At 38.0% G+C, this 21,700-nt stretch overlaps 2 protein-coding genes across 2 annotated transcripts in view; both read left to right on the forward strand.

The window, feature by feature from the left end:
• Positions 1–5,075, forward strand: part of LOC107690654 (scavenger receptor cysteine-rich type 1 protein M130-like) — a 31,856-nt gene extending 26,781 nt beyond the window's left edge. Inside the window, exons 11-21 of the mRNA XM_016489036.1 lie at positions 1,428–1,505; positions 1,598–1,912; positions 2,005–2,220; positions 2,319–2,402; positions 2,873–2,932; positions 3,112–3,168; positions 3,287–3,355; positions 3,499–3,561; positions 3,692–3,754; positions 4,638–4,700; positions 4,842–5,075. Of these exons, the coding sequence (XP_016344522.1) occupies positions 1,428–1,505; positions 1,598–1,912; positions 2,005–2,220; positions 2,319–2,402; positions 2,873–2,932; positions 3,112–3,168; positions 3,287–3,355; positions 3,499–3,561; positions 3,692–3,754; positions 4,638–4,700; positions 4,842–4,897 (1,124 nt within the window). The 3' untranslated portion in view covers positions 4,898–5,075. The remainder of the gene's footprint in view (positions 1–1,427; positions 1,506–1,597; positions 1,913–2,004; positions 2,221–2,318; positions 2,403–2,872; positions 2,933–3,111; positions 3,169–3,286; positions 3,356–3,498; positions 3,562–3,691; positions 3,755–4,637; positions 4,701–4,841) is intronic.
• A 3,749-nt stretch (positions 5,076–8,824) lies between these two features.
• On the forward strand, positions 8,825–19,798 carry LOC107690650 (scavenger receptor cysteine-rich type 1 protein M130-like). The gene is made up of 20 exons (XM_016489033.1): positions 8,825–8,885; positions 10,139–10,453; positions 10,697–10,996; positions 11,182–11,496; positions 12,051–12,347; positions 12,511–12,833; positions 14,263–14,557; positions 15,478–15,792; positions 15,873–16,196; positions 16,275–16,604; positions 16,732–17,034; positions 17,144–17,215; positions 17,421–17,735; positions 17,840–18,061; positions 18,160–18,255; positions 18,463–18,522; positions 19,095–19,160; positions 19,274–19,342; positions 19,478–19,540; positions 19,742–19,798. The coding sequence occupies exons 1-20, from the start codon at positions 8,825–8,827 to the stop codon at positions 19,789–19,791; spliced, it is 4,191 nt and encodes a 1,396-aa protein (XP_016344519.1). The 3' UTR covers positions 19,792–19,798.
• The last annotated feature ends 1,902 nt before the right edge of the window (positions 19,799–21,700 follow it).

Genomic DNA, 21,700 nt, shown 5'->3' on the forward strand with positions numbered 1-21,700 from the left:
AATGAAACAAAACTCTCAGAATGTTCCATCTCTTCATGGAGTCGAGCTGAATGTTCTCACAGACGAGATGTTGGAGTCATCTGCTCTGGTGAGCACATTCACACCACACTGAAGTCATGGGTTTCAGACTAAAACTACACATTTGAACAAATGTAGTATATTTTAGATAAATATTAAATGACAAATAAATACTCTCTCCAGGCAGTAAAGCTCATCAGGGGAACTGCAGCTCTTCACAAACTCTCAACTGCAGCTCCACACAACAGCTGTCAGTAAAAAACGTTGGTGAGAAATCAACATCTGGGCAGATTCTTTAGTTATTAGTGATCAAAAATATGTATGTACAATCACTGTTTTTCTGTCTCTGAATATCAGGTCGCGGGTCCATCAGGCTGGTGGGTTCTGGGGGAGACTGTGCAGGGAGGCTGGAGGTTTTTCACAGCGGCTCATGGGGGACAGTGTGTGATGACTCCTGGGATATTAAAGATGCCCATGTGGTGTGCAGACAGCTGCAGTGTGGAGTGGCCCTCAGTAACCAGCAGGTACCAGCCTGGTTTGGTCCTGGTTCTGGACCCATATGGCTGGATGAGGTGGAGTGTGAGGGGAATGAGACGTCCCTGTGGAGCTGCTCTTCTCCAGGCTGGGGAAAACATGACTGTAATCACAAGGAGGATGTTGGAGTCGTGTGCTCAGGTAAACAATAATGTAAATAATTATTTTATTTAAACTTTTCTAAACTACTCACTCGTCCACACCGGAACATAACACTACTGAATCTACAGCACAAAACACGCAGCGTGACCAATCTAACCCGATTCCCAAACTAAACTCTATAATCAGTCAGTTCTTTTTAGTGAATCACAGACATACAGCTTACAGCTAATTTTGAGATTTAAATCAGTGTAGTTACAGACTGGATGTTAATATGACAAAGTGCAGCTAAAGATATGCATTTTGCATTTGGTCAGTATTAGTATTTTATATATATTAATGAATTAAGTATTTTTGTTTGTTTGTTCAGTGTTGTTTTTTATATAAAAATTAATGGAACTATTAATGAACTGTAATCGTTAGGATTAATCAGAATAATTGAAGCCTGTATAATTCAAATCACTAATTAAAACACTGTCATTCCGTGAGAGTTGAGGTTGATTCTCATCCTTTTCCATCTAGATTTTAAAGAGATCAGGTTAACTGAGGGCTGTGAAGGGAATGTGGAGGTTTTCTAAGTGTCCATCTTCACCCTGGGGACAGAATGACTGTGATAATGAAGTTGCCAAAATCACCTGCTCAGGTCAGATGATATTAACTGATTTAAGATGATTTGAAATTGTCATGTTTTGTTTGTTTAAATATGATTATTTTTTAGTCTTAATTATTTTGTTCTATTCAGTGGTAAATTACATTTTAACATGTTTTATTCTCAGAGGATCAGACACGCGAGTCTCCTCAGAGTCTTCTGACATGTTCTACCTCACCATCTCCATACAAGAGACAGTGTTCAAGTAAGTTTATTATGATTTTATTTATTATTATCACAACTTTAAACTTTGTTGTGAATGTTGCTGGTCAGTGCTGGTTGATGTGTGTGTTTTAGATCATGTTCCTCTCAGACTGAGTGGAGGGGAGGGCCGGTGCTCTGGGAGGCTGGAGGTGTATCATAACGCTGTGTGGGGCTCAGTCTGTGATGATCAGTGGGACATCAGCGATGCTCAGGTGGTCTGCAGGCAGCTGGGTTGTGGAGCAGCACTGAGGGCTGATGGGAATTCAGTCTTTGGTGCTGGTGAAGGTGTTGTGTGGCTGAACAGAGTCGAGTGCAGAGGGAATGAGATTCACCTGTGGGACTGTCCTCTCTCCCTGAAAAACCACACTGACTGCTCCCACAAAGAGCACGCTCGACTCACCTGTGCAGGTCACAGCAAACACTGGAGTATTATTTATTTTATTATATTTTTATGTATTCAAGACAATCATGAATTTGAATGTGTTTGTCTGTTTTGACAGATGTGCCGGTGTCCTCTACTCCTGCCACAACATCAGCTTCTCCTCCAGTTTCTCCTCCACTGCGCTCAACATCAGTCTCTCCTCCACAAACTCCTCCAGCAGCATCTCCCCCCCCTCCCCCCACTCCAGTGCTTGTGATTGTACTGGGAGTTGTGCTCTTACTGCTCTTAGTGCCACTGCTTATACTGATTCAGCAGAACAGAGTGATGAGGAGAGGTAGGAGAGATCCAGAGACTGTCATATTGTGTCTTATTCAGTGTGTGATCAGTCATGTGTTGTGAACTGACAGCAGGTTTATCTGTCTACACTCACAGCTCTCTCTAAGAGGAGACACAGGACGACGACTGAAGCCGTTTATGAGGAGATTCAGCACAGACACAATCACTTCACTCAGAGGGGTGAGACACGAGCCATCAATCTCATTTAATAGCATTAATAAGAGAGTCTGTCAGACAGTTGATGTTCATCTATTATTAGTCCTGCTAAACCTCCTGCTTCAAACCACAGAATTCCTGACAGAAAACCACAGAGCTGCAGGTGCATGTTTATATATGTGTGTGTGAGTGTGAGTGTGTGTGTGTGTGTCTCTTCCTGTGAGTATTTTTAGATTGTCATAAGGAGGCGTTCATATATTTTTAAGTGTAGGTGCAGGTGTGTGTATTTCTGGAAGACAGTGAGGAATGGGTTAATGTGAGGATACTTGTGTGTTTGTTAATAGGCCTAACAAAAAAGGAATCTGCCTATAATGCTTTTAAATGTGAATAATTAATATTTGTGCTGTGTTGTCTACTTTATGATTAAGGAAATGAGGATTCAGTCTGTTTGTAATGATGAACATGTTTCTGACTGCTCTGCTCTTCTTTAACAGGGAGTCTCATCTCTGAAGAACTGCATTCTGGGTATGAAGATGCTGATGAGCTTCTCTCAGGTTAGAGAGATGAAGCACACATTCACTCCACATTACACTCAAATCCTTTTTAAAGAATGCACCTAGATAAATAAATAAATAAATAAATAAATAAATTCTGTTACACATTTGATCAATGACTTAATACTATTCAAATACTCTTGCTCAATTATATATTAACAGTTTTCTCTCCTTTTTAGCAAAAGAGTTCAAGACTTCATATTATGATGATGTCACTAATGGCAGTGGCCTAAAAGGTCAGTGACTTTTCTAATTGATCACATGATTCATTACCAAATGTTTAATAAATTCTCATGATCTGCAACAAGAAGATATTTTGGCTTTTGTATCCAAACATATTGTGTGTTGATGCAGAAGAGATGCTGAAGGAAATCACACCGGGATACTATGATGATGTCATCACTGATGGACTGAAACCAGATCGTGAGACAGGTGTCCCTCTCTTACTCTACAACAGCATATAATATACTTTTAAATTAAAATATTACAGTATGTTTAAGATAGATATTTCAGATTTGTTCTGAATGTAATGAATGTGTGTTTGTGATGAATGTGTGAATTTGTAGAAGACACACCTGAGAGCTATGATGATGTCATGACGAGCGGACAGAACTCTGATTTCAAAAAAGGTGTTTTACTTTTTAGCAACTTTTAAAAAATATTCCTCTAAAATCAAGATTGTTAGATAATACTTTAAATTACTGTCTTAATGTTTTTTTTTTGCTTATATTTAATTTTGAGTCATATTTTTATGTGCAGTGGACACACCAGAGAATTATGATGATGTCATCATTAATAGACCGAGCTCTCGAGGGGTAACAGGTGAGATGCACAGAACTACTTTTTTTTTTTAAATCCCCCTTCGCATGTTTACATGAGTATTGAAATGTGCTGAAGAAAGCTGGCTGAGACCAGAATCTAATTGCAGGAGTTTAATAGAAGTAAACAACAGAACAAACAGGAAAATGGGAAACAAAAAACACAAGGAAGAGAAACACGGGCAAAACAAGCACAAATACATTCAACAGCCAACAAAACACAAAGGAAACATAAGGGCTATTTATACACAGGAGAACAGAAGTGATCAATGAGTTACTATGGGAACTAACAAGCAGATGGGTGTGGTCAAGTGAGTGACTGTAGCAACTAATGAGGTTAACTATGGAGACAAACAAGGCACACAGCAGACAGGGGCAGAAAACATGTAACAAGAATCAGGCCCTGTCCACACGAACACGGGTATTTTCAAAACCGCAGCTTTTTCTGTGGTTTGGCCGTTCATCTACACGCAAATGCAGTATCAGATCACTGAAAACTCCTGCCAGGCTGAAGATTTTCAGAAACTCCGGTTGCAGTGTTGTCATGTAGCCGATGAAACCAGAGATTTTGGCTTGTGGCATCGGAGCGCACACTTTTTTCAGGCTTCTGATTGGCCAACATGGCTTTTTATGGTTAGGGTTATATTGCCACCTGTTGGTTTGACATGCTCTTGGCAGCACTTCATAGTGTGTTTTTGCGTTTTCATGTGGACAAGATTGTTTTTTAAACGAAGAAGGAAAAACACGGGTTTACAAAAATACCCGTGTATGTGACTAGGCCTCAGACGTGTTCTGTGTAATCAGTTCACTGAAGGGAAAATGAATCCTTCAAATGAGAACGTATTTTATAAACTGATATGAGATGTTTTTATGTCATTCTTGATCAGAGGGAGTTCAGGAGGAGTATGATGATGTGATGAGTGTCAGTGAAGATGTGAGAAACCTGTTGGGTAAGTTACTATAACCCTTTTGTTCTCATTATCTTAACATTATTTTAATTTAGTTAATATTTTCCAGTTTTTTTTAGACTTTTAAAATATTTATCCAATAAGAACATTTGACCTGATTTAATATTTTGTATTTAATAACAGATTATGATGATGTGGAGGAGGAGTCAAACAAAGAAGGGAGCCATTTGGCTCAATGATCTCACCCACTGCCTCAGTTCAACACATCTGAACAAAGTTTTAGTGATGTTGATATTGATATGTTAATTCTCAGGTTTTTCTGGTTTCCCCTCTTTTTTGGTATTAAACCTTTGTGAGATTTGTATTGTTTTTGGCATTGTTAAAATCAATAAAAACAACAGACAATTTTGTCTAGTATTCCTGTATGATGAACTGTGTATGGTCATAGATATACTTTATTATCTTTTTTAATGACCTATTAACATACTATGTACTAATATATACTGTGTACCTGTACCTGTATGTACTTCTGAATAACAGTAATTAAAAAACAAATTTTAAAAAGTACATGTGATTTTATAACTAACATGGACTCAAAGCTATAAATTTATAGTTTATGTGAAGTTTTTCTTTTGTTTATGTTCACTTAAATTAAAAGTTGTTATATTTTTTAAAGCTTATTAAATGTTGAAAATAATAGCTTTCAATTATTCTGTAATGTTGAATGGCTATAATTAATGGCTATAATTGAGGGAAAATGCATTCAATACAGACATCAGTGCAGCAATATTGGTATACTGGTCTTTATTAATGATAGTTTACTTAGTAAAAACTCATATTTAACTTTATTAAACTCATTTAAAATATATAATCTTTATGTTGTTTCTACATTAGTTTGGAGATTCAATGTGAAATTTTAACAATATAAAAGTATTATACTATTATGCAATTAATTGTGATTACAGCATTTTTTTTCCGATTGACACTATTATGACAATGTGTACAAAACAGGAATGAATGGCTCAAAACTCGGAAAATAGCTGTTTATTTTTACTTATATTCTGAATAAATTTATAAACAGTCCTTTCGTGCACGAGTTCTGTTAAGCCGCCTGTCATGAAGCGTTCGCTCTCCATACCATTTCTTATTACTCTCTCTGAGCAGTGAAAGCAGATTCCGTTTCAAAATAAAAGTCCCCCATAAACAACGGAAATAATGCGATCCTTAGACAATTTTTAACATACAAAATATATCAAAGGCAACACAAACATGACTGTAGTGGTTGAAGGGGTCATAGGATGCTACATGCACTTTTACAAGTTGTTTGAACTGAAATGTGTGTTGGCAGTGTGTGTACACAACCACCCTATAATGATAAAAATCCACCCAGTGTTTAAAAAAAAAAATCTGGTTAAATGTTTTCCCCTTTCTCAAATCGAGCCGATCTCAGATGACTGTCTGTGTGATGTCACAGAGACAGGCCCCTCCCTCGCAGTGGATTACATTGTTTCTGAAGGGAATGTGCCCCTGATCTGCCTAAATGCGTCTATGTTCACGCAAATCTTTCATGATCCAGCCTCATCTACAGAAGTGAGTATAATGTTTTGTATCCTATGACCCCTATGATAATCAGAGCCAGTTAACAAGAGTGGATGAGCTTTGTCAAGGGCAGAATAGGCAGTCCTCTGAGATGGCTGTACTTGTAGGGCTTTGATGGGGTAAGTATGTTCTACCAGTCCTAGCTGATGGTCGTTGCGATTTTGCCAAGTAAGACATGTTCCTGGATCAACATCTTTTGTTGATCCTGGATCAACATTACTGTCCAAAAATACAGACTAAACCCAATCCCTACCCCTAAACCTAACCGTACCCATAATTTATTCCTAAAATCAGAGGGAAATGATAGCTGATTAACAAGGGTGTAGAAGGAATCCTGATTGTAAGCCTACACTGTTAAAAATTTCCTGTAGAAATGACAGTAACTTACTGGCAGCAGTTCGCCAGTAACTTACTGTAAATTAAACTTACAGTAAAAATACTGTATTCATATTTACAGTACCATTTAACTTGCTGTAAATGTATTTACAGTATGTACTGTACTTTTACAGTTTTTACTGTAAAATATACGGTAATTTTATGGTCTTTTCTCCAGTAACATATTGAAATACAAGAAAAAAATATATATAATTTAACTGAAAATAAGCAATGACAACTGTATAACTTTTAATTTTTTAATTGTTCAATTGTAATCCTTGCAATAACATTTTAATATTTTCACAGATTCAGTTACGACTCAAACAAAACATTGTTACAAACTACTATATACATTACATACTATTCTAAGTATTATAGTTAGAAAAAATTCTTCAAATTTATCCTAAGCACAACATATTATGATAATAGTGAATAGTGACGATAGTGAATCTTCAAAAAGAACTCAAACTTTTGTTACACACAAGAAGCATGGACTATTTTTTTTCAAAGCTTTTCTTCTTCTTCTTCTTCTTCTTCTTTCTCCAAAAAGAAAAAAAGCCTTTCTGTCATTGGTCAGGTTTCGTGCTCTTTTTTTTTTACTGTATTTGGATTTACAGTAAATGAAAAATACTGTATTTTAATGGCGCCAAGAGGATATTTCCCATAATGCAACTTTAAAATACAGTAACGTACTGTATAACTGTTTTACAGTAAAGTACAGTTCATATTACAGTTAAATACTGTGTAATTTACAGAAATCGCTAACAGTGTAAAACTGTCATGTCCTGAAAAGTTATCTCTCAATTCTGATTGGTTGATTGGAATGATGTTCAACATGTTGTACTTGGTCAAATCACGCTCACCCTAGCTGATCTGCTGTGAATAATCTGTTGATCTTAAAGACCGTTTTGAAGCTGACAAGCAGGAGAAATGGAGAAGGAAACTGAATTACCACGTATGACCTTCATGTGCTGTCGAACTGTTCTCAGTACCAGGTCCTCTGACTTCCTGCAAAGATTCAGTTTCTAAGCAGCAGTCTGAAGAAGGATTGTTCGATTGTTACTGAATGAAATGTAATTTAGCGGATTCACTCCTGTGTTTAAATGCGGTTGTCACTCTTGAAACTTTACAGTGTGTACATAACTTTACATAGACTTTACAATACAGAGTGAACTCAGACTCACACTCTGCCTGTAAACATCACCGAAAGGAAAATGTAGATGCAAAGAGACAGTATGAGTGACATGTAAACCAACCAGTTATTTCTTAATGCGGTGTTGGGTTTAATGGGTTGGGTTTAATTGAAATGTTATGCAATGCTTAATTATTTTATTATCCATCTTTATTCAATATCTGTTTCACTGTTCACAATTTGTGTGAAACTACCGGTAATATATTATTATTATTATTATTATTATTATTGAAATACAACAAAACTACATTTTCTTTTATACTAAAGTCTATGGAGGTTCATTTTTCAATGTATGTGCAATACAGAATGCAGTACATGGCTCTCTCTGCTGGTCACAAGGTGAGCTAATAATCTTCACTTTTTTTCTTCACTGCGTTGATGATTATGGGTTTTGTGGACCAACTGAAAGAGACAACTGTTATGCAATGAAGTCAATTTCACATGAGTCACAGGAATTATTTTGAGATATAGATAAAATGTGCACTTTGCTCTTGGTAAACTTTGAAAAGAAAAAAGCTTTTTCATTCTTGGTCTTGAGTTGAGTTTTGTTTGTGTGTTAATGTGATGCTAATATATGTAAACATTAACAGACAATGTTTTGGACATTCAGTTATCAGTGCTTTTATCTTGTCACTGCAGGTGTTGATGCTGTAAATAAACTGGAGAATTTCCTGTCTCCTGTAAGTATCGTGTGTGCATACATCCCCTCAGTGAGGCATCTTGATGTAGTATGTGTGGGTAGGAGGAGTTCATCAGCACTGACAGCTTTGATGTATATATTTATATATGGTGAAAGTCAGAAAAGCGTCCTCTGATTTGTCACTGAAGTTGTTTGATGATTTCCTCTGTTGTGTCTAATAAGGTAATAGCGAGTGTGATTGGAGGGTGTTGGGCCTCTTTCTCTCTCATTAAGGAGGCTGAGTGGATTCCTGTATTTCTGTATCATCAGAGCGGAGAAGCTTGTACACTGGGTGTTGAGTTAATAATGCTGAGGATGAGGATGATGGGGAGATGCTTGGCACTCATTTTACTGATTTCAGTGGTAATGCTTACCACAACTGGTAAGTACATTTGAAATTTAAAAAGTTATTTTTAGAAGGGGTCGGGATTGTGTTCTTTAGTCACTTAAAATTAAACTGTACTGTAATGTGTTGTTTTAGATGACAGGGTAATTGCATTTGCACAGTATGTTGAATTTGATCCTGTATTGCTTAGCAGGCAGTTTATCTCTCTATTATTTCTCTCTCTCATGGAGTCTCAAAATAATGTTAATATCCATTATAAGCACATGTCTCGGTCCCTCGAGTTGGATGGCAGTGAAATTCATAGCACATTTGGAGTCACTAGAGTATCTACGACGATACTCTGATGTGATAAACATTCATTTGGAAAAATCACTGACAGACATGTTAGTTTGAGTCAGTCCCATGAAAATTGTTACCAAAGAAAAATTTATCATTCCTTGATTAATATATATTATGTTGTGGGGGTGGAAATATTAAAGTTGACATCATCGTTTTGTTTTCCACAAAAATTTATTTCTTGTTCCTGCTTAAATATATATTGATATACACACACACACACACACACACGCACGCACAAAATCTGGCTTAAAGTGAGACAGTCATTTTCAATAGAAGTGAATGAGGGTCAAGCTGTAAACCTTAAATACTAAACAATGTGTGTTAACATGATTTTAGTGTAAAAATGCCTGACTATAGCCTCAAATTTGCTTTTCTTTTTAAAGTAGGGAGGAATAAACATGAATTTTTATGCTAACATACCAAAAATGATGTTGATTGAGCTCAACTTGAAATCTGAATATTCATTTAAATTAGGGATGCACCGATACTGAGCTCCTGTACTCGTACTCGTTAAAATGCCCCCCGATACCACACAGCATGTGATAAGTGCCATATTCAGACAAAGAAACTCTGAGTTCTTGTCATATTTTATTACCATGTTCTAAACTATAGCGAATAAACTGTGAAAATGTGAGAAATGTTGAAGGTGTCTGAATATTTTTTTTTTTGACTGTATGTATTCGATAAATTAAGTTAACCAACTAACATTATACATACTCTTTTGGTTTCTGTACCCAATATTTAAAAAATGTACAAATGCAATAAAATATTGGTATCGGTACTCGGTATCGGCAAGTACCAAAATAAAAGTATCGGTATCGGGCGAGTACTGGAAAAAGTGGTATCGGTGCATCCCTAATTTAAATATTCAGACATATGTGTCCCAATTTGTGATTCTTAAACTCTCTCATCCCTTCATCTCTCTCTCATTGTCTCTGTTCAATATACAGACAGTGTGAATGTGAGGTTGGTTGATGGTCACAGTCGCTGTGCTGGTACAGTGGAGGTTCATCATAGAGGTCAGTGGGGAACAGTGTGTGATGAGGAATGGGATTTGGCTGATGCTGCAGTGGTGTGTAGAGAGCTGGACTGTGGAGAACCTGTAGATGCTCTGGGTGATGCTCATTTTGGACCAGGATCAGGACCAATCTGGATGACTTTTGTCTTGTGTACTGGATCAGAATCTACACTGAAGAACTGTGGGTCATTTGGATGGGGTAAAAATAACTGTGATCATTCTAAAGATGCTGGAGTCATCTGCTCAGGTAAAGTATTTTACATATTTTTTATTCATATCTATATAAGATTTTTGTGCTTCCATACTGACTTCTAAAGAAGTTGATTTAAAAATGTTGACAATAATAAATAGTTTTCCTTTTGTATTTTTATATTATTTATTTATCCAAAGACTAAAATGATGTATAAATCATGATCTTGAGGATCCATAAATGTTTTTTTTGTTTTTTTTTACTAATCTATGTTTTTTTTAATCTGTGTCCTTTCAGAAGTCAGGCTGGTTGGAGGTTCTCGCTGCTCTGGGTGGTTAGAGATACTTCATGATCAGACGTGGATGTCAGTGTGTGACGCTGCCTTTGACCAGCAGGATGCAGAGGTTGTGTGTAGAGAGCTGGACTGTGGGGCTCCTGTACAGGTGCTGGGAGCAGCTGCTTTTGGCAAAGGAGACACTCAGATGTGGACACAAGAGATTCAGTGCAGAGGAAATGAGTCTCAGATTCACCTCTGTCCAACATCACCATCAGTCAAAAGCAACTGTTCTCAGAAACACATCATTGGTTTGCTGTGTGCTGGTAAGAGTTCACAGTACAAAAGACCTTAGTCTGGGTTGGGCATATTTAATGTTTGAGGAATGACAGGAATCTATGTTAAATTCAATATGGCGTCTAAACTGATTAAGGTCTAGAGCATATTTTATTTTATTGTAAAATTTTAAATGGATTATTAATTTTTCTATTGCTCTCTCTTACAATTAAAGACAAAATAAATGTGAGGTTGGTTGGTGGTCACAGTCGCTGTGCTGGTAGAGTGGAGGTTCTTCATAGAGGTCAGTGGGAAACAGTGTGTGACGGTGGTTGGGATTTGGTTGATGCTGCAGTGGTGTGTAGAGAGCTGGACTGTGGAGAACCTGTAGATGTTCTGGGTGATGCTCATTTTGGATCAGGATCAGGACGAAGCTGGATAAAAAATGCATTGTGTACTGGATCTGAGTCCTCACTTAAGAATTGTGGATTTGTACCACTGCTTTATCATGACAGCTGTCTTGATAAAAATGCTCAAGTCATTTGTTCAGGTAAGCTAAGAATCCTTTTATAGTACAAAACAGTTGCACCAAATACACTTGTAATGTAATTTTCGACCTTCTCTTTGACCATACATATTTTTGGCCTTGTTAAAAATAAACTTCAGCAGCTTGTTTCTAACTCTACGTTCTAATGTAATAAATGTAGCAGGTACAACAAATAACACTGCAAGATTTGGTGGAATACCCCACATTTTACTGATAAATTTCGTTTTTATGTTGCTTAGGAATAGTAGTATATATTCTATTTCCTCCTTATTACCTCACTGTGACTGGGCAGACCAATTTTCTTACAAACAGACATGTTTTCTAACAAATAGACATGACATGAGATCATTGACATGAAAATGTGGCTGGTCATGTGTATTCAGATATCTCACATACATAGTAAATATCTATTTTCAGAGGATGAAGAAAAATATGATTTTCAATAATGTTTTTTTTTTTTTTTTTTTTACATTTCTTATGATTGGTATATGAATCAATATTGATTCATATACCAGTCAATATACTGTAACCAGTCAACTTAAATGTTGCTCTTTCAGAAGTCAGGCTGGTTGGAGGTTCTCGCTGCTCTGGGAGGTTAGAGATACTTCATGATCAGACGTGGATGTCAGTGTGTGACACTGCCTTTGACCAGCAGGATGCAGAGGTTGTGTGTAGAGAGCTGGACTGTGGGGCTCCTGTACAGGTGCTGGGAGCAGCTGCTTTTGACAAAGGAGACACTCAGATGTGGACACAAGAGATTCAGTGCAGAGGAAATGAGTCTCAGATTCACCTCTGTCCAACATCACAATCACACGAAAACAATAGTTCTCATTACAATGATGTTGGGCTGGTGTGTGCAGGTTTGGTCCTTTTTTAAATAAACTGAAATAAAATTTTAAGTTCCTAAATATAGACTAAATATTAGTTTAGTTTCACTATAGTTTTTTTCTTTTTTGAAACTCCTTTGAAACTTTTTTTAATACTTTTTTTTTATTCCCACTCTTTTCCATTGTATAGGCAATATTAGAGTGAGGTTGGTTGATGGTAACAATCCATGTGCTGGTAGAGTGGAGGCTCTTCATAGAGGTCAGTGGGGAACAGTTTGTGATTATGGTTGGGATATGACTGAAGCTGCAGTGGTGTGTAGAGAGCTGGACTGTGGAGAACCTGTAGATGCTCTTGGTGGTGCTCATTTTGGACCAGGATCAGGGCCAATCTGGTCACATTTCAAGTTATGTAATGGATCAGAGTCAACACTTAAGAACTGTATATCAGCAGAAGTGTTTTTTTATGACTGTGATCATACTAAGGATGCAGGAGTCATCTGCTCAGGTAATCTGGCCCAAACCTCATCCTATTTTTACTGATGATCCACCTGCCTCAGTGCGTAGTTCACCCAAAAATGAAAATTATTTCATTATTTACTCACCTTCATGACTTTCCCGACCTGTATGACTTTTATGACAGTACACTACTGGTCAAAATTTTTTAATGGTTTTGACAGAAGTCTTTCTGCATTTGATGAAAAATACAGTAATATTGTAGAATATTATTACATTTTAAAATAACAGTTTTCTATTTTAATATATTTTAAAATATAATTTATTCCTGTGATGGCAAAGCTGAATTTTCAACAGCCATTTCTCCAGTCTTCAGTGTCACATGATAAAAACATGTCAATATCCAACAGTTGTGCTGCTTAATATTTTTGTGGAAACCGTGATACACTACCATTCAAATGTTTGGAGTATGTAAGATTAAAAAAAGAAAAAGAAAAGTTTTATTTAGCAAAGATCCATTAAATTGACCAAAAGTGACTGTAAAGACATTTATAATGTTACAAAAAATTTCTATTTCAAATAAATGCTGTTCTTTTGAACTTAATATTATTGAAATAATCCTAAAAAATGTATATATATATATTTTACATTCAGAACATAGTACGATATAGCTACAAAATATCACATAAGAGTGCTCTTTTTAAGAATTTTACATAAAAGATGACATAAATTTAATGAAGTTCCGAACGTAGGTTTGGGAGGAGCCTAATCATTCAGTCCTGTCAATCATCATTATGAGCGTATATAAGCAGCAGTCGTTGTGCCATCCCAGTGACAATTCTTCCAGCATCCCTCCACCTCCCCATCTCCACTATTTCTGTCATTCTCCATCTCTGTGTAGTACCGCAGTAGGGGGTTGAACTCCGAGCTCAAGCCAAGCCTCAGGTTCGATCATCTGTCGAGGACAGCAAGCCAAGTTTGTTTACCATTAACTATTAAGATTGGATGGGCAGGGGAACTTGTGAAATAAGGTCAGAACAATTGCCCTTATGAAGGTAAAAATACCCCTGGAAATCAAGTTAAAGTGACCTACAGGAGTACAAGAACATGCTAATAATAAGCAATTTTACAAACATTTTTGAAGAATGTAATTTTTTATCAATATTGCACAGCCCTAGTTTGGATTGCCATGAGAGTGGGTAAATGATGACTTCTTTCTTTCTTTCTTTCTTTCTCTCTCTCTCTCTCTCTCTCTGTGTGTGTGTGTGTGTGTGTGTGTGTGAGAACTAATCCTTTAAATGAACCCTTCTTAAATCAGCTGAATATTTTACTTTGATTCCTTTTCACTGTAAATGTTACTTTGTGGTTGACCAGCAATGACAAGCATTACGCATTGAGATAACAAAAGTGTATGAAAACAATTGTCAATTGCTTTAAAAAAAAATTTTTTTTTAAACGTTTCTTCTCTTGTATTACTTCAGATGTCAAGCTTATTGGAAACACCAGTTGCTCAGGGAGGTTAGAGATACTTCATGATCAGACGTGGATGTCAGTGTGTGACGCTGCCTTTGACCAGCAGGATGCAGAGGTTGTGTGTAGAGAGCTGGACTGTGGGGCTCCTGTACAGGTGCTGGGAGCAGCTGCTTTTGACAAAGGAGACGCTCAGATGTGGACACAAGAGATTCAGTGCAGAGGAAATGAATCTCAGATTCACCTCTGTCCAACATCACCATCACATGAAAACGACTGTTCTCATGATAATTACCAGGGGCTGCTATGTGCTGGTGAGAATTAAAATAAGACGTATTATTAAAAATACCCTACTTTTATTTGTAGCCTCTCTCTCTGTATTCTTTTGTCACTTAGATAAAAAAAACGTGAGGCTAGTTGATGGTCACAGTCGCTGTGCTGGTAGAGTGGAGGTTCTTCATAGAGGTCAGTGGGGAACAGTGTGTGGTGATTTCTGGGATATGCCTGATGCTGCAGTGGTGTGTAAAGAGCTGGACTGTGGAGAACCTGTAGATGCTCTGGGTGGTGCTCATTTTGGATCCGGATCAGGACCAATCTGGATGAGTGCGGTAGTATGTACTGGATCAGAGTCTACACTGAAAAACTGTGGGTCATCAGGATGGAGCCTACATGCCTGTACTCACAATTCTGATGCTGGTGTCATCTGTTCAGGTAAATGAGAAAAAAAATGGTTGCCCATGGATTTATTATGATGACACAAAGAATAATTGTGTTTTGTTTGGAAAACTGTGTTATGGTATTTAACTATCATGTGTTTTATTTGTTTTTGTGTACTGTGATTCATATTATTTAAACAGGTCATACACCACCTCGACTTGTTAATGGATCTCACCTGTGCTCTGGGAGGTTAGAGATACTTCATGATCAGACGTGGATGTCAGTGTGTGATGCTGCCTTTGACCAGCAGGATGCAGAGGTTGTGTGTAGAGAGCTGGACTGTGGGGCTCCTGTACAGGTGCTGGGAGCAGCTGCTTTTGACAAAGGTTCTGTTCAATATCATCATCACACAAACACAACTGCAGCAGTGACAATATGGGACTGATCTGCTCAGGTTAAGTATCAATATTCAGTGTCTCATCTTTTGATTTTTTGACACAATGCAACTTGTCAGCTGTGTCAGCATAATGTCAGCTGCATTATATGTTGTTTCTGAACCTCTAAGTTCTTTATACAGGTTATGCTGAGGTTCATCTAGTAAATGGTTCAGACTCCTGTTCTGGTCGAGTTGAACGTCAGTACTTCAGTAAATGGGGCACAGTGTGTGATGCATGCTGGGATATGAGAGCTGCCAGTGTCCTCTGTAGACAGCTGAATTGTGGGATTGCTGTGTCTGTTGTGGGATCAGACTGGTTTGGAGAGGGAAGTGGTGAAATCTGGGCTGATGTGTTTGATTGTGACGGGAATGAAACAAAACTCTCAGAATGTTCCATCTCTTCATGGAGTCGAGCTGAATGTTCTCACAGACGAGATGTTGGAGTCATCTGCTCTGGTGAGAGGATTTTATTAAAAAAAGTTAAGTACATAAATTACCTTGCAATATATTAATAAAATGCCACATCTTTCACTCAGGTTCCTCTCTGGCTCTTCATGATGGTCTGGTGCGGTTGTCTGGAGAGAGACAGTGTGAGGGGTTGGTGGAAGTTTTCATCCATCAGGTCTGGAGGAGAGTTCTGCTGGACTCCTGGAGTCTCACTGAATCCTCTGTGGTCTGCAGACAGCTGGGCTGTGGCTCTGTGCTGAACTTCTACGGCTCCTCTTCATCCAGTCCTGAACACAGTCATGAGTGTGTGACGGGCTTCCAGTGCTCTGGGAGTGAAGCTCATCTGGGGAACTGCAGCTCTCCACAAACTCTCAACTGCAGCTCCACACAACAGCTGTCAATCACCTGCCTTGGTGAGAGCAACAACATCTGGGCAGATATTTTTTAGAAGTTAGAGATGAATAATGTGTTTTACTTTCTCTGAATATCAGGTCGCGGGTCCATCAGGCTGGTGGGTTCTGGCGGAGACTGTGCAGGGAGGCTGGAGGTTTTTCACAGCGGCTCATGTGGGACAGTGTATGGAGGCTGGAGGTTTTTCACAGCGGCTCATGTGGGACAGTGTATGGAGGCTGGAGGTTTTTCACAGCGGCTCATGTGGGACAGTGTGCAGGTACCAGCCTGGTTTGGTCCTGGTTCTGGACCCATATGGCTGGATGAGGTGGAGTGTGAGGGGAATGAGACGTCCCTGTGGAGCTGCTCTTCTCCAGGCTGGGGAAAACATGACTGTCAACACAAGGAGGATGTAGGAGTCATGTGCTCAGGTAAACATGCTGCTAAATTGTTTACATTGAATTTAAATATACAGTTTTACACATTTCAACATTCATGTGTCCGTAGTGTTCACATTTTCCAATTTTGTGATTTTAAAATGTAATTTTTTTCATGTAGAATTTAAAGAGATCAGGTTAACTGAGGGCTGTGAAGGGAATGTGGAGGTTTTCTACAATGGATCCTGGGGTAATGTATGTTACAACAAGATGGACAGAGACACAGCAAGTCTGATTTGTCAAGAGCTGAACTGTGGAAGATCTGGTGATTTTTCTGATTCAGTATCAAGAGTGAAATCAGCTACTAACTGGCTGGATGAAGTGAAATGTCGACCACATGATTCAAATCTGTGGCAGTGTCCATCTTCATCCTGGGGACAGAATGACTGTGGTGAAGATGAATTGGCCAAAATCATCTGCTCAGGTAAAACAAATACTTTTTCCATCAGTAAACAATACAGTTATCCTTTAGCATTAATGCTTTGAGAAGTTGTATTGAATACATATTTTATAATATTTAATTGTTGTTACAGAACAGGAGAGTCATGAGTCTCCTCGCAGCTCTCTGACATGCTCCACATCTCTCCACCAGAGACAGTGTTCAGGTAAGTTCATTTAATGGAAAAAACATAAAAATTATGAATGTTCTATGCAACCCAAGGTAATGGTGTTCTGATATGAGGCACCAGCAGGATTTCATGTTGGAATATACAGTACAAATGATCACACATACTCCTGTGCAGACGCTGCTGTTCTGACAGTACTCTGCTGGTAATTAATGTGTCCTTTTTTGTGATGTGTGTGTTTTAGATCATGTTCCTCTCAGACTGAGTGGAGGGGAGGGCCGGTGCTCTGGGAGGCTGGAGGTGTATCATAACGCTGTGTGGGGCTCAGTCTGTGATGATCAGTGGGACATCAGCGATGCTCAGGTGGTCTGCAGGCAGCTGGGTTGTGGAGCAGCACTGAGGGCTGATGGGAATTCAGTCTTTGGTGCTGGTGAAGGTGTTGTGTGGCTGAACAGAGTCGAGTGCAGAGGGAATGAGATTCACCTGTGGGACTGTCCTCTCTCCCTGAAAAACCACACTGACTGCTCCCACAAAGAGCACGCTGGACTCACATGTGCAGGTCACAGTACAACACCAAGGAATATTATTTGTTTAAGCATTCAGAGCTAATAATATTTAAATCAATGTTTTGCATGATTTTGAATGTGTTTGTGTGTTTGACAGATTTGCCAGATTTGTCAGTGTCCTCTACTCCTGCCGCAACAACATCAGCTTCTCCTCCAGTTTTTCCTCCAGTGCGTTCAACATCAGTCTCTCCTCCACAAACTCCTCCAGCAGTGTCTCTCTCCATCCCCCCAGTGCTTGTGATTGTTCTGGGAGTTGTGCTCTTACTGTTCTTAGTGCCACTGCTTATACTGATTCAGCAGAACAGAGTGATGAGGAGAGGTAGGAGAGATCCAGAGACTATCATATTGTGTCTTATTCAGTGTGTGATCAGTCATGTGTTGTGAACTGACAGCAGGTTTGTCTGTCTACACTCACAGCTCTCTCTAAGAGGAGACACAGGACAACGACTGAGGCTGTTTATGAGGAGATTCAGCACAGACCCACTAATAGACACAGTCTCTTCACTCAGAGGGGTGAGTAAGCATTTAATGTGATGAGATAAAAAATGTAATAATTTCAGTAAGAGGGGTAAGTGGAGTAAATTGCATAGATTCATTTGTGGGATCTTGTGTGTATCGTTTGAATTATATTGGGTTAATTTTATAAGATCCAAAGGAAATGGGGATTTTGGTTGATTTGTGATTGTGAATGTGTCTGATGGTTCTACTTCTCCATAACAGGAAGTATCTTTTCTGAAGAACAGCATTCTGGGTATAAATATGCTGATGAGCTTGTTTCAGGTTAGAGACTGAAATATCATAATGTTACCTGCTACATACAGAAGCATGTATGTATGTTAAATTAATTAAAAGCATTCATGTAGCAAGTTATCTTTGCAGAGTTTAAATTATATAAACCATTCAGCACATAATTAAGATAAGGTATTATTATTAATAATAGCTCTAATAAAAATATCACTTCTTGTGTTTATTTGCCTCTTTATGATAAATCACTTATATTCATCATTTGGAAGTCGCTTTGGATTAAAGTGTCCGCTAAATGAATAAATGTGTCACACTATGCTGTATAAAAAGCACAAAGATGAAGATGAATGCTCCAAAAGTCTTTAATCCAACACACATGCAATACAAACACGGTGGCTTTAGCACAGATGTAACATGGACGAGACCAGACAAACTCAACTGAAACAGAGAGAACTAATACACAGTGCAAATGAGGTGATTAGTGGCAACTCAAATCATCAAATCATTAACTGTGACAACAAACACAGGCAGAGAAATAGTGCAAATGCAAAACAAATTCCAGACTGAATGACTCTGTGACAAAATGTAAATGTTTTTTTTTTTTAAAGCAAAATCTTCAGCAAGTGTCAAACCTGGCTACTATAATGACATCAGCACCACTAAAGGCCCAACAGGTCAGTGACTTTGTTAACTGATCACAGGATTTTACTTAATTTTATTACCTTTTTGGCATGTGAACAGTAAACTTAGTTTCTGCTATTTATTTCTGTACTATTCAAAAATTTAGAAGAGCAACAAATCACACCAGAGGATTATGATGATGTAATCACTGCTGGTTGGAGACATTGTGCTAAAGGTTCATTTTAAAATTATTTCTACAGGTTTAAACACTATGTATTTATATACATTTTGCTTATGCATTTGTACTGTTTCAAAATCCTAAATTTTGTACATTAATGAATGCATTTAATTTTTCACTATTTTGTTGTAGATGACTTACCAGAAAACTATGATGATGTCGTCACTGTACCACAGTTCTCCAATGATAAAGCAGGTGTGGGATTCAAATTATATACTTCTATATTGGCACAGTAAAGTGGCATGTAAAATATGAGGACTATTTTTATGTTGTTGATAATATACATTTTTATCAGTGGGTGTTGAGGAGGAGGAGAATGATGATGCAAAGGATGTCAGGGAGTATATGAGTGACATTGTATTGATACATTAATTTACTTACGTTTTCTAATAACAGACTATGATGATGTGGGGGAAGGGCCAGGAAAACAGCGAAGGACTGTGTAACTGAAACCACACCAACTGCCTCAAATCCTTTTAAAGCTTTTTAGTGGTCTGCAGAGTTTAAGCAATCCTATATACTGTTTGTTTTAGCTGCAATCTAATGTTTTATGTTATATTTTGTATTGAATTTTTTTCTGAGATTTTCTTTGCTTTGATCTTTGCTTTCATGGCCTTTTCAAAATGTTTGAATTTGCCTTTCCAGACATTTTTACACATTGTGCAGTTTTTGCAACTGCACTGGTTTAAACCATTTCTATCACATAGCCTTAGAAATTTGAGAGAATTAAAAAAAAATAAATAAAATTTCCCAACATTCAGTCAGTTTGTATATTGGACATTGTGCTATGATTTCAGATTCATGAGTCTGTAACAGTTCACAGCACCTTCAACTTAAATATCATTAAACATAATTTCTTTATTTGTAGACCAGTGTACTTTTATATTTTGCTAAAAGTTGTTGATATTTACTTTGGGATATACATTTACAAATAGCAGCTGTGAGCAATTATTGGAAAAGTATGTTCACTTTATGTCCTGCAGACAGGGTTTCTGGTAATCAGAAATACTGTGGCCATGATAGGACAGGCAGAGGTTTCAGAGACAGCCTCCTTGGCCATGATAATATAGGCAATGAGTTCAGATATGGCCTCTGTGGCATCAAAGGAGGGTCTGTAACCTTGGAAGCTAGTCCTAAACGCCTTGAGACAGCCCTAGTAGATTCTGGGATGGCAGCCATGATGACGGTGGACTCTGGTATGGCAGCCACTGCGGAACTGCATTCCCTCTCCGTGACTCCCACAGTAAAGGCAGAGCCACTCAGCTGCGATGCCAGGTTGATATAATATTCCAAAGTCCACTCAAGAGTCCCACAATGGCATGAGCAAGGCGAGCGGATCTGATAGCCCACCCAGAAAAAATTGTGAGGCATACCTCCTGCATATCAGTCAAATGTGCCAGCTCAGTGAAGTCCTGCATGTAGTTCTCAATTAGCCACACAATTTGAGTTTTTTTTAAATTCTTTTTTATTAAAAAGAAACAAGAGAAAGAATATAATCCAATCAAAGATTGCTAGATTTAGTAATCAGCTGTTCAACCTCAGATGTATTAGTAGGTAAAAAAGGTTGAGAACGGGTGGACAGACTGAGAAGGAGAAAAATCGAGGAGCAGATGGGGAAAAAGCTTGGTAGATGACACCAGTTTTATGTAGGAAAAATGACTGAAAAGTTTCCCAAAGGTCAATAGAGGCATTCGTTGTATAAGATTATGGTTTGAGAAATTTGTTAATCTCAGAGAAAAGAGTCTTGGGTTTACACTGCTTTGTTATTAACACTGGAAAGGTAGAGCGCGCAGTGTTGAGTGAGTCTTTATATTTCAAAACCTAGTCTGAATAAGTCACATGCAGCATGAGCATGAAGGTGAGGTTATAGTCGTTCAAGACGCCTACACTTAGATTTCATTACTCTGAGTTCCGGGGTGAACCATGAGGAGAAATGATCTGAAGGGACAAAAGAAAAATAACTTCAAACTTTTTCCATCAAGTAAATTACAAATGTTTATAACGTTACCTAAACAAGCTAGGTATACTGATACTTCAGCACTCCATGAATGGACAGCGACTCTAAAGTAGCACTTAAAGCTCGTACTCACGTGTTCATGTTCAGTACACGTAAAAACGTTACAAAAGATCGTAATCCCGCACGTAGAGAAGCTCTTAAGATCCGTCGTTATCGAGAAACGCGGCCCAGGACGTTTCCGTTGTGACAGATATGTACGTAGATGCCACATTCGACCGCTCCAGACAAAAATCAGTTTTCCAAGATGCCACACAATTGCACAGCCTCTGGTTGTAGAAACCGCAGGGATTTAAATTCCAGAAGAAATGGGATAATCTTTTACAGGTGAGAATGTATTG

This window comes from Sinocyclocheilus anshuiensis, unplaced genomic scaffold, assembly GCF_001515605.1.
Source record: "Sinocyclocheilus anshuiensis isolate Anshui unplaced genomic scaffold, SAMN03320099.WGS_v1.1 scaffold3302, whole genome shotgun sequence".
NCBI lineage: Eukaryota > Metazoa > Chordata > Actinopteri > Cypriniformes > Cyprinidae > Sinocyclocheilus > Sinocyclocheilus anshuiensis.

What these genes read in the sequence shown, in the direction of transcription:
- LOC107690650 (XM_016489033.1), top strand. Translation starts at nt 8,825, where the DNA reads ATGATGGGGAGATGCTTGGCACTCATTTTACTGATTTCAGTGGTAATG. An exon ending in CATTGGTTTGCTGTGTGCTG is followed by an intron (nt 10,997 to 11,181) that starts GTAAGAGTTCAC and finishes TTACAATTAAAG; the next exon opens with ACAAAATAAATGTGAGGTTG. An exon ending in GGCCAAAATCATCTGCTCAG is followed by an intron (nt 17,035 to 17,143) that starts GTAAAACAAATA and finishes TTGTTGTTACAG; the next exon opens with AACAGGAGAGTCATGAGTCT.